This window comes from Amphibalanus amphitrite, unplaced genomic scaffold (genome assembly GCF_019059575.1).
Source record: "Amphibalanus amphitrite isolate SeventyFive unplaced genomic scaffold, NRLGWU_Aamphi_draft 001661F_arrow, whole genome shotgun sequence".
NCBI classification, from domain to species: domain Eukaryota; kingdom Metazoa; phylum Arthropoda; class Thecostraca; order Balanomorpha; family Balanidae; genus Amphibalanus; species Amphibalanus amphitrite.
The window spans coordinates 57,952-73,775 of record NW_024883154.1 but is presented as its reverse complement, the minus strand read 5'-3'; the positions used below and the strand labels follow the sequence as shown (position 1 = coordinate 73,775).

The 15,824-nt window shown below is 51.6% G+C and overlaps 1 protein-coding gene across 1 annotated transcript; it reads right to left on the bottom strand.

Moving 5' to 3' along the window:
• Positions 1–52: 52 nt before the first annotated feature.
• LOC122374483 (apolipoprotein D-like) lies at positions 53–13,092 on the bottom strand. The gene is made up of 6 exons (XM_043353281.1): positions 12,938–13,092; positions 10,336–10,469; positions 8,785–8,876; positions 3,301–3,396; positions 1,812–1,942; positions 53–1,440 (listed from the first exon to the last, which is right to left on the bottom strand). The coding sequence occupies exons 1-6, from the start codon at positions 13,037–13,039 to the stop codon at positions 1,312–1,314; spliced, it is 684 nt and encodes a 227-aa protein (XP_043209216.1). The 5' UTR covers positions 13,040–13,092; the 3' UTR covers positions 53–1,311.
• Between the last annotated feature and the right edge of the window lie 2,732 nt (positions 13,093–15,824).

The following is a 15,824-nucleotide window of genomic DNA, read 5'->3' as shown; positions in this document are numbered from 1 at the left end:
GTCTTACTGCGATAAAGGGTGAAAGCATGAGACCGATGTTGCAAAGACCGAGTTGATCATAGCACGTATATTACAACAGTCGGGAATGGGAATCCGGAATTGGACAGCGCACACTGGCGGAGGCGATGTATATTAGCAGACTAATACAGACCTGAATGATAATACCTTTCCGGTTCCTTCATTGTACCTCGCATAACGGAGTGTGATGATACGTGAACGCTGAGGAGTTCAAATGGATCGATTCACTGTCGTGCCTGAAGCTGCCGCGAAAACTCCTTAAAACTAGTCAACAACGTAAATCCTACTCGACAACAGAACTGTTTTGGCTTGATAAAAAGCCACTTAACAACATCAGCATTCAGCAACAGCAAACTTAACAAAGTTAACAGTAATTAACACGATTATTCTAACGACCGTAACAATGCAGGGCTCACAACAGGTACAAATTATCCCAATCACTCAGACATCAGTCCTTACACGCGATCAGCCACACGGTATGAGCGCCCGTTTCTTTACTGTGCGCCTCTTCCGCCCGTTCTCACGAGATTGTTCCGCTGCGAGCGATGCCTGCTCTCTGCAAGCTTTTTTCGTTGATCGTCTCGACATGGATGGAGGTGAAACACCTCTGCCCGAACGGCTCGCGTGTCTGGACGGAACGGGACCTGTTAGAGGCGCTACGGTCTGTCTGTCTTTCCTGGCGCGCTGGAGCAGAAGGGTTCGGTGGCTGGTTCTCTCGGCTTTCGTCGGGGGAACTGGGAGTCGTAATGAGGATTGTCAGGTACCAATGTCGACTGCCTATTTTGTGTCGGATGTCGATCTTACTGTGGGGTTCCGTCAGGTGTGAATTGTATTAGAAATTAGAATGTTTTGCACAAGATTCTTACGTTTTGCAAAGGGTCGCGCTGCTGTTTTGCGTAGCGTGTTTCATCGAAGAGGGCTCTCTATCCTGGACAGTGATAGAGACTGATCAGCTAGCTGGATTCCCTATAGTTCCATTTGTAATGAATGTTCGTAGTGATGCGATTTGGCCGTACCTTCAACTGTAAGGAAGAAGCCACACACTAACAGATCGCGCTCTCACAACACATCGCTCAATAACAATAACAATACACTGGTGATCGGGCGACACTCCTCGCCCCGGGCCGTCTCAGCGGCTAATACTCCGCCACTATCAGCGAGAGAGTGTCCAATCCACCTCAGTCCTTCACTTTGAACACCACAGAGCTGCTGAATAGCCTCTCGCTACGTTGAGCCACCTCAGTACTGTTTCCGACGACCGCTCTCAGGCTTCCTGCTGGGGTCGGTTCGATCTCAGAGGCCGAGCCAGTTGATGAACCCGCTCAGAGTCTTGCCCTGAACACGCCGCTGGATCCGTGACGTCATTCCGCCGGTCAGCCAATCAGCGAACGTCCGCGGCGCGTCGCTCCTCCGATTGGTCTCCTGTGAACGCGAACACCGCGCACCGATGTTATTGAACACGGACAGGTTGTTATCGGTGACAGACATGCTAGAGAATGTGCTTTTAGGAAGCTCTGAGCGCTTTCTGCGCAGTGCTAATGGTCCCATACAACACCTGATTCTCGGCGTCAAATAACTTCAACTCCACAACAGCGCTAGAAAGTGGCATTAGAGCTGACAGCGTTTCACCGTTCAGTGACGCCCTGTCAGAAAAGCATCCCGTCCACTCCCCATCTTCACCTTCCCTCCACCCGCGCCGGATTCCAGCCGAACAGTGGGTGACTCGGCACAGAAGCCGTCCCTCCACCCCGGACACTCGATGTAGGAAGGAGGCCGCTCGCCGCGGCACCTACCCTGACAGTGCAGCTCTGGTAGGCCCGCTCCATGTCCACATCGTTGAGTCGCAGCTGAATCATGGCCGCGAAGGCGCGCTCCAGTACGAACGGGTGCGGGTATTGCTCCCGCGTCATCAGCCAGACGGCCTCTGTCGGAGGGAGGGAGGGGGCGAGGACGGGAGGGTCATGTTTCGTAAGAGGGGCTTTGAGAATGGTTTATCCTCCCGAGGGTGGGTGAATGAGGTTGTCTTTACGTTCGTTGTATAATTCATGAGAACCTCACGCCGCCACAAAGTTCCGTTTTGCTACTACGTGTTCCGGTCCGCTGGGTTGTGAACTGGTACGTCACTTCCCGTGGTTTCCACGAAGCTCATCGGTTACACGCCCTGGGGGCGTTATACAATGTCGTCGCTCCCACGACGGCAGGCCGCTCGGCCAGGTGGGTCACTGTGCTATATACAGACGCTTCCCAGTGACACCCGAGCGTGTCCTGACGCCGCCGCGTCTTCTAGTTACTCGCCGCTATTGTCCAGTTCCCAGTGAGCATTAGGACCGGAATTGACGCATATCGGCCTCCGGCCGTCACGGAGCCGGCGTCACGCGTCACGGGCCGTCACGGTGTGTCCGTTTGTGGTCATTGTGACTGACGGCGTCCTGCTTTCCGTACCCAAACAACGCTAGTCGGGCTAGTCGGAGTGGTGATCCGGAAATGTGTGCCGTCGGGCTGAAGGCAGGTCAGGTAATCGGAAAGAGGCGTTACGTAAAAGGATTCATTCATAAAAAAGGATTCATTCATAAAGCACCGGCACGTCCTGAAATGGAGTCCTTTCATTCAACGGTCTCATGGAATGTAATGGAAGACTTGTGATTTTGAGTGAAGGAGCGAAAGTTGAATCACCGAACTGGCGGAGACTGTAACCGCGCATGGAGCAGTAGCACCAAACGCTGGGAGACTGCAGGCGCGCACAGGACGATAACACCGAACTCTGGGAGACTACAGGCTCGCACAAGGCGGTAACACTAAACTGTGGGAGAGTGCAGGCGCGCACAGAGCGATAGCACCAAATGTTAGAGGGGCAGTCGTGCGCACAGTAGGAACACCAAACTGGTGCAGACTGCAGATGCGCATACTGCGGTAATGCCACAATGGGTGATTGTATCGACGCAAGGACGTATTTGAGACTGCAACGACGCATTGAGGGTAACACTAGGGATAAGAGATTACGACGACATTGGGAGCGGTAGCGCTGAGTAGTAAAGTAATCTTGGCGATGAGTGATGGGGAAACTGCAACGACGCAAGGGGCAGCATCACCAGATGCTGGATGACTGCGGTATCTGGCACAGTGCATAGTACCAGCATTGAACATCCTATGCATTGAATTTTTACCAGTTTTGGATTTTTATCGTGGGCAAACGCAACTGCATTGATTCCATTCCACTCTACGGTGGAGTGCTTTCTTGCTATGGTACTGGCGATGTTGACGCCCCTATGACGGCGTTCTTACCTCTCCGGTTGAGCACGTTGCTGCCCGAGCACTGGTACTCGATGGTGAAGTTGGCGTAGTCGGTGGCGATCACCTGGTAGTCCTCGTTGCGGTTATCTGACGACAGAGACGCGGTGTCAGGGCCTATTTTAACATGTTAACTGGGGGGGGGCAAATGCCCCCGCACTCAACAGAATTGCCCCCCTAGTCGTCGAGATTTGCCCACTATAAAAATGGGCATAAAGGAACAGGGTGACAAACATACTACGTAACTACTGTGACTTGTTTTGCAATGGATGTCAAATGAGTCAGTCTGTAAGTAATGACCAGTGGTGTATCTAAGGGTGGGTCATATGGGTCATGACCCCCCACCCTCTTGGGGCCCGGGGACACCACAGGCCTGCCAGGGGCACCACCGGCCTGTCAGGGGCACCACAGGCCTGTTGGGAGCACCATCAACCTAGCAAGAGCACCATAGGTCTGCCAGGGGCACCACAGACCTGCCAGGGGCCCCACCGGCCTCGCAGGGGCACCACCTTGGGCCTGTCAGGGGTACCACCACAGGCCCGCCAGGGGCACCATAGGCCTGCCAGAGGCACCATAGGCCTAGCAAGGGCGCCACGGACCTGTCAGGGGCACCAGAGGCCTAGTATGGACACCACATGCCTGGCAGGGACACCACCGGCCTCGCAGGGACTGGGACACCTTGGGCCTGTTAGTGGCACCACGTGCCTGTCGGGGACACTCCAGGCTTGTCAGGAGCACCACAGTCCTGTCAGGGCCCAGGGGCACCACCGGCCTCACGTGGACACCACCGGCCTCGCAAAGGCATCATGGGCCTGTCAGGGGCACCACGGGCCTGTCGTTGGAACTTCAGGCTTGTCAGGGGCACCACAGTTCTTTCAGATGCACCGGCGGCCTAGCACCATGGCACCATGTTTGGCCGAGGTCGCGATTCGGCGTATGTCGCCTCGCATTAGCCGCGCGTTTGCAGTCTTTTCGTGGTTTCAAACGTTCAAACATGGGATATGATGTAGCTCCCATGCATTAGGGTGGGTGTCAAGATCACCGGAAGGTCAGGTCAGATCATTTACCTTTGATGACCTCGGTTCACATTTTCGAGTTTTATATGTTTCTACTTTCTAGGCTAGTTTTTGGAGCTGAATTCGAATTAAGCAACCATTTGACCATTTACGAAGTAGTTTTGGTGCCTCCGTAACATGTTACGAAGCTGTCAGAGGCGGTTGCCACCTACTACGAATACCCGGCAAAACCCTTACTGGTTGACCTGACCTGACCTGACCTGGCCTAAATGCATGAAGACATCATCTATGATCATAACTAACATGATATTCGTGATCAGCACCCCGAAAAACCATAGCAGCCACTCTTTACGACGCTCTAACAGGTCCCGATTTTCCCGACTTTTGGGTCAATGACCTGACCTGGAAGGTCAACCGATGACCTAGGACCTTAAAATTGGGTATAATCGGCTTCCTTTTATCACGGGCAACACGGTCGTTTTTTCCGCGAAGCTCTAGCTCGATCAGGGGCGAAACGGCAAGGGGGAGGGTCCAACGGACCCCCCCCCCTATACGCTCGCTACTGGAAACACCAATACGGGCGAGGGTTAATGGATTATTAAAGACAATTTTCCAGGTTGCCCCCCCCCCCAGTCAAATTCCCTTAAAATAGGCTCTGCGCGGTGTGGTTAGATCTAGGCATCCCGAGGGCGTGGTTATGGATGTGGGATGTGCTGAGGTAGGGGAGGGTGGGGCAAAGCGGCCACCCTAACGCTTCTCACGATGCCAACGCTTGATCTTTAAACTTGAAAAGATTCTTTCTATACCAATGTGATCCCTATTAAGTTACCTTTTATTTCAACTGCGTTTTATTTCCAAAGGCGTTCACATATGGAAGGTATTGACAAAACTTTAAACCTATGCATATTGGCCACTTTGCCCCATACCCTGGGGCAAAGCGGCCACCGGCGTCTTCTCAAGTCCCGATATGAGAAACAAAATAGTTGCCTCATGTACGACTAGGGTATTTGATGGTGACAAGGTTTAAGCGAGGATGGATGTTTGCTTTGTCAGCATCCCACCTGTAGGTAAACAAAGAAAGGATTTTCATGAAAAAAACATTTAATTGCATTATTTGGTAACTCTCGCAACTGAAAAGTGGCCAAGATGAATGCATGACGACACATTTGAATATAAATAATGTTTTTTATCCAGATGAAAACAACTTATGGCCAATTGGGGGGTGGCCACTTTGCCCCGGCCACTTTGCCCCGCGCATACCGTCCGAGACAAAAATATTCCAGCTTAGATATTAGTGGGGTAAAAAACATTAAAATTGGTAGAATGCATGTACGATAACCATGCAATGCATGGACAAGAACGCTTATAAAAATTCCAAACGGTTATGAAATAACATAACATTTAAAAAATTTAAACATAGTTGGTATCCTGGCAAGAAATGCTTTTCCGTGTTTCACAGAACAATGGTGATGGGCCTGAAACCCCGGTCTGGCTCATTCGAATGACCGTGAAGAGAAATATAATTGGAAACCATAAATTGGAACTGACGCCAGCTATGAAGGGCTAAAACGATGGGTGGCCGCTTTGCCCCGGGTGGCCGCTTTGCCCCACTCTCCCCTACGTACCTATGCGAGTGCATCTCATGGGACGTGGTTACAATCTACGGATGTCGTTCGTTAAACGGTAGGATTTATCACTCCGGTTCTTGTTACGCAAAGGCATTTTATGACATTCGAAATTACAGTTGCATATCTATTGGTAATTAATAGACACTGTGAGGCTAGCTTGTAACTGTATGCGAGAATGACAAGCACATTTCTTCAGTTTTGTTGCGCATCATTGGCCTACTCGATACTGCGGTAGCGCCGCGGATCTGGGTGCGGTTCATGATGTGGCAAATTCTACTACCGCCACATAATGAGTAGGTGTTCGGTCTCTGACCTGAATTTTGAAACACCTGTACGAATACCGGTGGAACGCAGCGTCGGACGATTGTGTTCCTTGCAATTCAGTCACGCCACACGTGTTTAATCGGGGCGAGGCGGGCGGAAAGTGCTGGAGGATATGTTAATGAAGACAGGAAAGAGCAGGTTGATGAGAGGCATTCGTTACAGAGTGGCAAAATACAGGGTGCGTTTAATAGGTGTTCCGTTAGGGTCTCTTGTATCGCTTTGTTACACTTGCTGCTTGTCATAGTGTGCTGTTCGACTTCTTTTCATTAGGTAATTCGTGTCTCATATTAGAACATTCGGACCGCTGCAATGTCTACCAATATGCGGCATTGGAGACGAAACAAAGGCAGTCATGTGAATCTGCCGTGAATGACGTCTATGACGTGAATCCGCCATCCCGCCTGTTCATATCATCCGTGAGACAGAGATTGTCCACGCCTTCCCATTCCGTCTCATCACGTTTGACTGATTCGCCGCTGCGTGAATCCGCCTCCATCCCTGGCCTCAGATCCGGGTCGCGACTGTCGGCGCTCGTCCGACCCATGTGTGTCGGTGGGTGGCGGCGCCGACACCCCAGACGGAGCCGCGCCGGGCTCGCGTGTCAAGTTCGCCGCGCTCTGTCGTCGGCCCGCCCCGCCGAACAATGGTACAGCACTCGAGACGGCTCGGTATAGCGGGACGCGGCCAGAGCGTGACCTCGGCGGTCACCGCAGCTCCGGTTATGCAGATCCACTCGCGCGAACGAGAGGCTGGGATTGTGCCCCACCTTTGTGTACTCGTGTACGAGTGTGTAGGTGTCGATGAATGTGGAGGGTGGAGGAAATTCGGTCACCTGAGAGCGCGTAAAACTCTGCTTTATGGACACATTTGCTGTGACCGGTGCGGTCATGGGTTGAAGCATGTAATGGCTAGTCTGCACGTATCTGTTAGGTCAACGGATCGCTGCTGATTTAAAATGACTACGGGAGCTGTTGGGTACCGGATAAAGGTCAGACTAACTCCTAAAGGCATTTCATTCATTTGAAATGCATCATAAATACGCTATGCATTGCCTACAATTGGAATGCAGATAAATGAATGTCTGATGAGCTGTTCGTTACGTGGTTGCAATGTTATTTGCAAAAATGATTGCCTTCAGGGTGCATTACCTCTCACGACTCGAATCTCCGCAAATGTAATAACAGTCTATTATTAGGATGAACTGTCTCCGCTTTTGAAGACCACTACCTTACGATCTTTATTATGACGCTCTGACAAAGCATGTGTCAGAGAACGTGGATGGAGTGTGGGTGTTTGTGACGAAGTCGAGTGCCTCGTAAGATGATCGTGCTCAGGGAGATAGCGAGGGAGAGATCAGACAAGTGAGCAGCCACGCCACTAGAATGGAGACTGAGTGATGACGAGGTACGATAACAAATGGCTTAAGAGATGACGCGGCGTCTGTCCCCGTGACGCCGTGTCATGCGGGTGTCGGCGTGATGTCGTTAGGTGGTGACGGTGTTACGGGTAAGCGCGTCACGGCACATCCGCAGTCACGGCTCGATGTGACCTTCTTGATCGGGTGCCTGGAATCGCCCGTGTGGAATGACCTGACCTAAGGTCAGTGAGGTCACTATTTGCACTGTTCTATGTGACATTACAATTTTGAAGCTGTGTGCTGATTGGGGATGCCTCTCGCCAAACCTCGGATTACATGCCTCAGCTTTTTATTGATAGTGGAGTATTACGGTAGCTCTCTGTGCTCAGCGTGACTACCTGCCTGACTGGTCGATCACATTGTGTCGGTTCGGTAACAATAACCGGAAAACGACACAGGCTGTGACCCGAATCTTACCAGTTGATCCAATTATAACGTCATGGAGGACCTCTGTGTGAGGAATAACTCCTATGACGAATGAAGCCATACAGTCCCTGGCGCTTTCTCTCAGAAGGCGTTCGAGTGCTCATTGTCATGCCTGCCACCCGAAAGCCGATTGAGCTCTTTGTCGAGCTCGAAAAGTGAAAATCCGTGGAGAAGTGGAGCCGCGGGAGGCGCCTCGGCGCCGGTCGGAGGCCGTGTCACGGTAGACGGTGCGTGCCGCCCCGCCCGGCCACGGCGGCTCATCACCGCCGCCTTTATTGGAGCACGACCGGCGGCGGCCGGTGAAAGGGCCCGGCCGGCGCGGCGACCCGCGGGGAGCCCGGCCAGCGCACCCTCCCGGCTCCCGACGGCAGGGCCCCGCGGTGTGACCCGGGGCGGGGCGCGGTGGGAAATACCGGCCCCGGGGTGTTGATTGTGATGGATTAATGTGGTAAGATGATATAATGAGATGTGATGATGGTGAGGCGTGATGCGGAAGGGCTATTTGAAAATTTAGGCAATGACATTAAAAAAAGACTACACTTTTGCTGAACGTGCTTAGATCTTCTACCGGAAGTGGTCATCCGTCATTGTTGATTGAACGGTGAACGTGGTTTTGACTTTGACTGATATTTTGGGTGTCAGTCCGCTTACATGACTGGATACTCACAGAGGAAGTAGTTTTGCTTGTAGCGCATGATGGATGGCTCCGACGGATTCTTCATCCAGAGACGGTTCTGGTAGTTTGTGACTCGGTTGGTTCTGAAACGGAGACGTGCATTCAGTCAGGCGTTCTGTCGCAGGGCAACATTCCTGTTTCGGTCCGGAAGTGCCATCCCAAGACCGATGCGGTGGTGCACAGCCAGGTTTGATTGAAAAGTTGAAAACACGTATTCTACAATAAGGTAAAATGAAATGAAACACGAGTGCTGATTGTTTTCATCGAAATGATTTACAGCTCGTGTGAAATTTTTGATTTTGTTCACAAAGAGGGCACTCGTTCGATTGAATATCCGAAACCATGCAGGCTCCAACCGTTTATGTTCGCAACAGCTGGATATGGGTTTTTATCACTCGAGGTGGAATGCTCTGGTCTACATCGTGGTTCGAACATCTGTGATCTCATGAGCCTCCCGGACACCAAAATAGCCACTTGACCTGGAAGCCGGTGTTTTCCTCCGCGTTTTACACACAGGGCGGCACTGTTTCTGTTCTCTGGCACACTCTCTAGCCTGGCGCGGATGCAGCTCACGCGACTGGCGCCTGCCCGCGGTGGTTTTTGAGTAGGAGAGCACACTTGTGTCCCGAGCTGCACGGCATGGGTCTCTCGGGCCGTGACCGGGCGCCAGCCTCTGCGCCTCGCTTCCGGCGGGAAAGCGGGTCGGCGTCAGGACAAAGGCCGCCGCCCAGAAGGGTAATGGGTCGGGAGTGATCCACGGAAACCGCCAGTGTCGGCCGCGGGTGAGGTTAAGGAGATCGCTGAGAACAAAACGAAATTTAGACGACGATTGTTTGTGGGGTTGTGTGATTCTTTATTGTTCCGACCACGCGCAGAGTTGGGAAAAACGTGTGGAAGAAATGACTGTGCGTGCAATTTGGAACCTAGGGGCTGGGATGGTCTAAACTAATATGCTGCTCTTCACTTTGACTTTGCCCTTACGATGTTAACAATAAATACCTAAGTGCCAGCTTGTGTGATACGGGTCACCGTATAGCTCCCTCTGTCACGGCCACTTTGTCGGTGTTCGGATAAAACCCATAGACACAGTCGGTATTTGAGAAGCCCCTCACGCGCCACCCCGGCACTCAGCCGCCGTATTCAGAACATTGTTCGCGTTCACCAGGCATTGTTCCTCGTCCGGGGCCGGACGCGCATTCATCTCGTGAGTCCGCGACTGATAAGGGTAGCTGAGCTCTCGATTGGTGACAGTACATCGATTTGGTGACAGACGGTACGGGCAGAAAGTCGCTCGCACGGGACGGGCGAGCGGAGATTCACGTGCCAACGACATCGCGTTTTGGGTAGGATAACGTAAGTATTTGAACTGAGCGTAGCATAGTGTTTATAAACTTTGTGATTTCCAATGACTTTTGGTCGCTGATCTTTTGCAACAACGCTGTTTGGAAAGATATCGCCTTATAAAGAAGCGCCCATTGGGTGCCCTTTCTCAAGCTGAATACCGAATTGTACTTGCGCTGCGCAGTTCCAATCGCTACTCACAGGCTGTTGACGTAGCTAGTCTGGATCCTGAGCTTGTCGTTTCGGTCCTTGAAGTAGAGCCAGCTCCAGCACTGTGACAGCGGTACTGTTGCCTCGTTGGTGTAGATGTACTGCAGGTACCACCGGCCCAGGTACTGAAATGGGGAAACGTAAGATGTAAAAACGAGCAGACACAGAGGGGTCATGGAAGTTCGGGACCAGCACGCTCGCTCGGGCGTGCGAATTTCGGGCATTCTTTCGTCAACCGGTGTAGCCTATTCACCAATAGCCCTATGTTTTGTTAATGGCAACGCACGAGTTACGATTAGTGTCCCTCCGCGTCACGGCTGAGCAGTTCCTGTAGGAGATAGCGTAGTATACTACACACCCCCAGCGGCGCCGGTAGCGTGAGAAACCAACCGTCACGCTTCGTGCGGGGGAGGCGGGAACCTCTCGTCACGGTGAGCACTTAGTGCTCGTCGGATACTCCTAAATCCTGTCACCTTTCGGATCTCACCGCCTCCCCCTCTCTCTCTCCCTCTCTCTTTCTCTCTCTCTCTCTCTCTCTCTCTCTCTCTCTCTCTCTCTCTCTCTCTCTCTCTCTCTCTCTCTCTCTCTCTCTCTCTCTCTCTCTCTCTTCCTTCCTTTCTCTATCTCTTTCCCGTCGGTCGTTTTCTCCCAATCTGCACCGGTCACTTCTGTCCGCCCCTGTCACTTTTGCTCTCGAGCGATGGTACAGGAGATGCGTTTGAACGCAGTTCTGTCCTCCCATTACTCAACGCCATCTCTCCAACGATGACTAGAGATTTACATCGGAAAGCTTTGGAGTAGTTTCCGTGAATCAACTGTGGCTGCGATTATGCACTTTTTCTTTAACTCTCCTAAAATTCTACTCTGAGAAGCAGCCGTTGCGCTTAAACGCAGGTAACAAATCACTGTCTTGAACCAGTTTTTTGCGCGCTGGGACCATTATATGAAACCCAACAGTAAACATTAGTGACAACAGTAAAGCACACTATATTATCGACTGTAGTCGCATACAAAAAAGGTAATGTCGTAGGTAAACCATGTTAGAATGTTGTTCATGTTGAATTATGTGTTGACCGTTTATAATTGAACCTCAATGTTATTAGACAAAAAAGACGTTCACTGGATCATTTTTGTCCCCAAATACCTGCCGTCCGCTATAGTGATAATCGTCAAACACAACATTGGCGACTGACTACAGCTGCACACACAACAGTATCCAAACTGCCTCTTGTTGGTGACTACAACATAACCTCTAGCACTTGCACTGGCCCTGGTAACTGCAGCAGCACACACAGCAGTACCTACATGCTGCAACATAACACTGGCACCTGATACTTAAACTATAACATAACACAGCACTAGCACCAATCCTATCAGTAACTGCAATAACGCACACAAGTGTTACTCACGCCAGGCGACTGCAATAAAACACAAGACACTAGCACCGGTCCGTCCAAGTAACTGCATCAGCGCACACAACAGGAGCACCGAAGCTTAGGGTCATCGCCAACTGATGCGTAGTATCAGTCAAACAAGACTGTAAAGTATACATAGGTAGAAGTAACTAATAACAGTCTTTAAACTTGTGAGTTTTGAGGAACGAGGTTTCGAGGTTCAAGGATTGAGGATCGATGACACAACTTATTAGGTACTGAATGCGCGACTGAGCTGCATAGTTTTCAAGTATGGACTGTCCATCACAGCAGCATTTCGGCTTTCACGATAAGCGCTGTCCTCCAGAGCAGCATTTCAGATGATAGCCCACGTGTCTCCACTCTCCGCTGTTATCTGCTCTTTGAGAGATAGGGAAGAAAAGCCTGCTATACGCGTAAGGAAAGCTGAGTGAGTTTGCTGGAAATTTCTGGTCTTTTATTCTACGCAGTTTTGAACAAGGAACTTTTTGTACCTACTTATAAAGAAATAATTACTTCATAAACATAAACATCTACATATAGATCAGTGATCATAAGCGGTGATTTACTTGCATGGCGATCTCGAGAGCCGCACAACTGATTGATGGGAAGTCCTCCATCAGACTGGTCTCATCGGCACCGGGTTGCATTTGAAAAGTCAAAATTTTGATACAGGGGAAAAGAACGAAATCGTTGATAACCGGGAGGTCCCAAAATGAATTTGCATATTTTGAGAAGTGCCGCAACTTCGCCTTTGCCGATTTAGCCTTGTTTTGATACAAGTCTCCTAATAAACGAGTGAGCGCATTTAGTATTTTTCATTACATACAATTTCGAAAATCATAGGCTTTAGCGGCTTTAGATAGTTAACTATTCTACCTGTCTTGGCACTGCCTTAGGCTGCATCAGTTCATAAGAGGAGTTCAGGGTTATCAGCCCGTATCGGCCTTTCTTGCCTCGGTTTCAGCGTCATGTGGAGGCAAGCCAACGAGAGCTAGTGTTTGGAACGTCGTAAACACATAATGTGCCTAATATTTTTGCGTGATCGAAACGACACAGTCCTGCTTCTGCATTCTGCACTCGCTGCCAGTCATAGGCCTACCTCTGCACCCAATGCCAGCCATGCATCCACACCCAACATCGGTCCCATCTGTACCTATTCACCAAATGTCGGTACTCACCGAGTCAATATCGAACGTCTCGATGGCGGGGAAGCGGCGGCAGCGGCCCGACGCTCCTGCCGCCATCACCAGCAGCACTCCCAGTAGGCAGACGGCACGCATGGCGGCGGTGTGGCGGAGGAGATGGCACGTGTGCTCCGGAGGACTGCCGGCCGACGACTGGTGCCGCCCCGCGCGCCGTCGACGACCGCCACCGACGGCCCGGCGACGGCCGGGGGAGGATAGCGCCGCCACGCAGGGAGAGGGAGAGAGAGAGAGAGAGAGAGAGAGAGAGAGAGAGAGAGAGAGAGAGAGAGAGAGAGAGAGAGAGAGAGAGAGAGAGAGAGAGAGAGAGAGAGAGAGAGAGAGAGAGAGATGGGAGGGGGAAGGAGACAGTGAGGTGGACGGAGTGGAATTCCGAGGAATTCCGATTGGTCAGGGGAGGCTACTGCCGTTTGCTGGGGTCAGTATGTCGCTGCTATTTCAGATATTTGTTTAGGTGCGTTTTGGTATGTTCTATTCGATGGAATAATGACACCTAAAGCTTTTTTTCCAGCTAGCCATGCCTCGTTATCTGTTTATAACACTGGCCATTCGTTGAAGTACCTATTCGGTGTGATTCTTGATTGGCATGTACGCGTTCACATCTTATCATGACATTTTCGTATTGTAGAGAATGGTAATGCTATTCAATTATATGTTACCGTTAGCGTTATAATGATCAAGCCACATAATCGACAGCATTTCTAAATATCATTTCGGGGTGATGGAGGTGACGGAATGGGTGAAGATGGACAACTTTACAGCTGGGGACATTTCCCTAATCCCCCTCCCTTGAGTCTAAAGATCTGCCGTGTTATAAAAGCAAGTCCCGGTTAGCCTTCAACATTTGACGACGCTGTTTAGCCATGCGTGGCTATTCAGGGTTATTTTTGTCATAATCGACTATCAACCAGTATAGCGCCTTTTGGGGCGACTAACGGAGCGAGCGAGAGGGTGAGCCTTGCACGTGCGAAAGTTCGAGGGGGTACCTCCAACTGACTTGTGCACGGCACCCTACTAACCGGTCTCTAGCGAGGTGCCAAATTTGAGCACAATCGGCCCAGCCGTTCTCGAGATCTGGAAGCGGCACCCTGCACGTGCGCACGTGCAGAATGGGTCCCAACTGACTTGTGCACGGCACCCTACTAACTGGTCCCTAACCGTGTACCAAATTTGAGCGCCATCAGTCCAGCCGTTCTCGAGATCTGGAAACGACCCCTGCACGTGCGCACGTGCAGCAGCACCCCAACTCTGGCACATGGATATGCAGTGCCTAGGGGGTGCCTACCTACATGCCAACTTTCAGCGCAATCGGCCAAGTAGTTACCGAGATATTGCAACAATTACAAAACTGACACCTCTTCGTTTTGCGCGTGGCACGTGCATAAGGGGTCACCCACATGCATCGGGAATAGTCCAATACTTGGTAGAAGGAATGAAGCTACCCTACAAAAATTATCCCGTGTAAATCGGTCAAGTGGTTGCTGAGATATAAGCTTCGCAAAAGCGTCCGCACGGCCGGCCGGCCGGCCGCTCATACTCAGAAATTTCCGTTAATCTAAGGAAAGACTACGCTCGCTTCGCTCGCTCCGTAATTATCTCATTCTTTCGCTAATATTTATTGCGCCTTTCATAAAAGGTATATTTTTATTGGTATAGTTCATTGGTAAAGTATAATTGTTATAGCTAACTGCATGTGACCGATCTACATAATACCGAATCATTTCTGCGACAAAAACGCTAAGCACCTATACCTACATATTGCTTAATAGACACTTATTTACCTACAATAAGCTCAAATTGATGACTAAGGACTCAAGTAACGGTATTCGTATGTCAGGCTCTTATATTGTGAACAAAATAAGGCAAAAGGTGTTCCTTTAATCTTTCCTTGTGAAAAAATCAGTCATCGGTGACATCTCCAGCTAACCCCCACACTCACCTATCTTGCTTCTCTCCTGTTGGCACAATTCTGCTGCTGTGGTATGCTTGTAAGTAAGGTTCCTACCTTCTTTCCCTAACACGAATAGGCATCATGTCAGCCCTCCTCTCCAGCGCTCCATCGCTGTAAGTCATCGGGTCATCTCTTGACGAGCCCAAAGTGCCTCGCACCAGCTATTAGGCGCCTAGAAACCAGCCACGGGCGGCCGAGGTGGTTTATTGAAGGCCCTAACCGTGTCTGCCGGTCGGTTGCGAGCCCGGCGTCCCCACTTTGGCCGTTTTTTTGGTGGCGTCGTGTCCGACTTTCGTTGCCGGCCGGCCGGTGCTCCCTACACCGCTCGGAAGGCGATCATTAGGCCATGGTCACGCCGGCGCGATGGCTCACACCAGTGCCGGCACGGGCCGCTAATGACACCACCGTCCGTCGGCCGCGGAAATTAGCGGGCTGGGCCGCGTCCCTCCGTGCCCCGCTGCAGGAGCTCCCAGCACCGGCGCGGCGGCGTCCCTTCGACTTCCGCTGGCCGTCCGCTTTTCCGCCCCGAGCGGCCGCCCGTCGCGGGAAAGTGTGTAGCCGTGTCGGGTTTGATACATACCGCTCGAAAAGCGTGCCGTGCGGCGGTGTTGTGGCCGCCGTTCCGACCGCCACGAGCACGTGCGGTCGTGTCGGAGCCGCCTCTGCGGTCCCATCGAGCCAGTTGCACGTGCCGCCGCCGTGTTCAAACGTGCCGCCGCAGCTCGGTGGGATGGGGTGGTTTGAGGCCCCCGGCGAAGTCGCACGCCCGCCCGATCAGGGCAGATTGCAGGCTCACGGACCGCAGTCGGCACGCTGGAGTAGCGGCAGGCGCAGGAAGTGTGTGACCTCTTTGACTGGCGGTCGGTTAGATGGGCTGCAGCCTCAGGTCATTCGGGTAAAAAAGGCATCAGC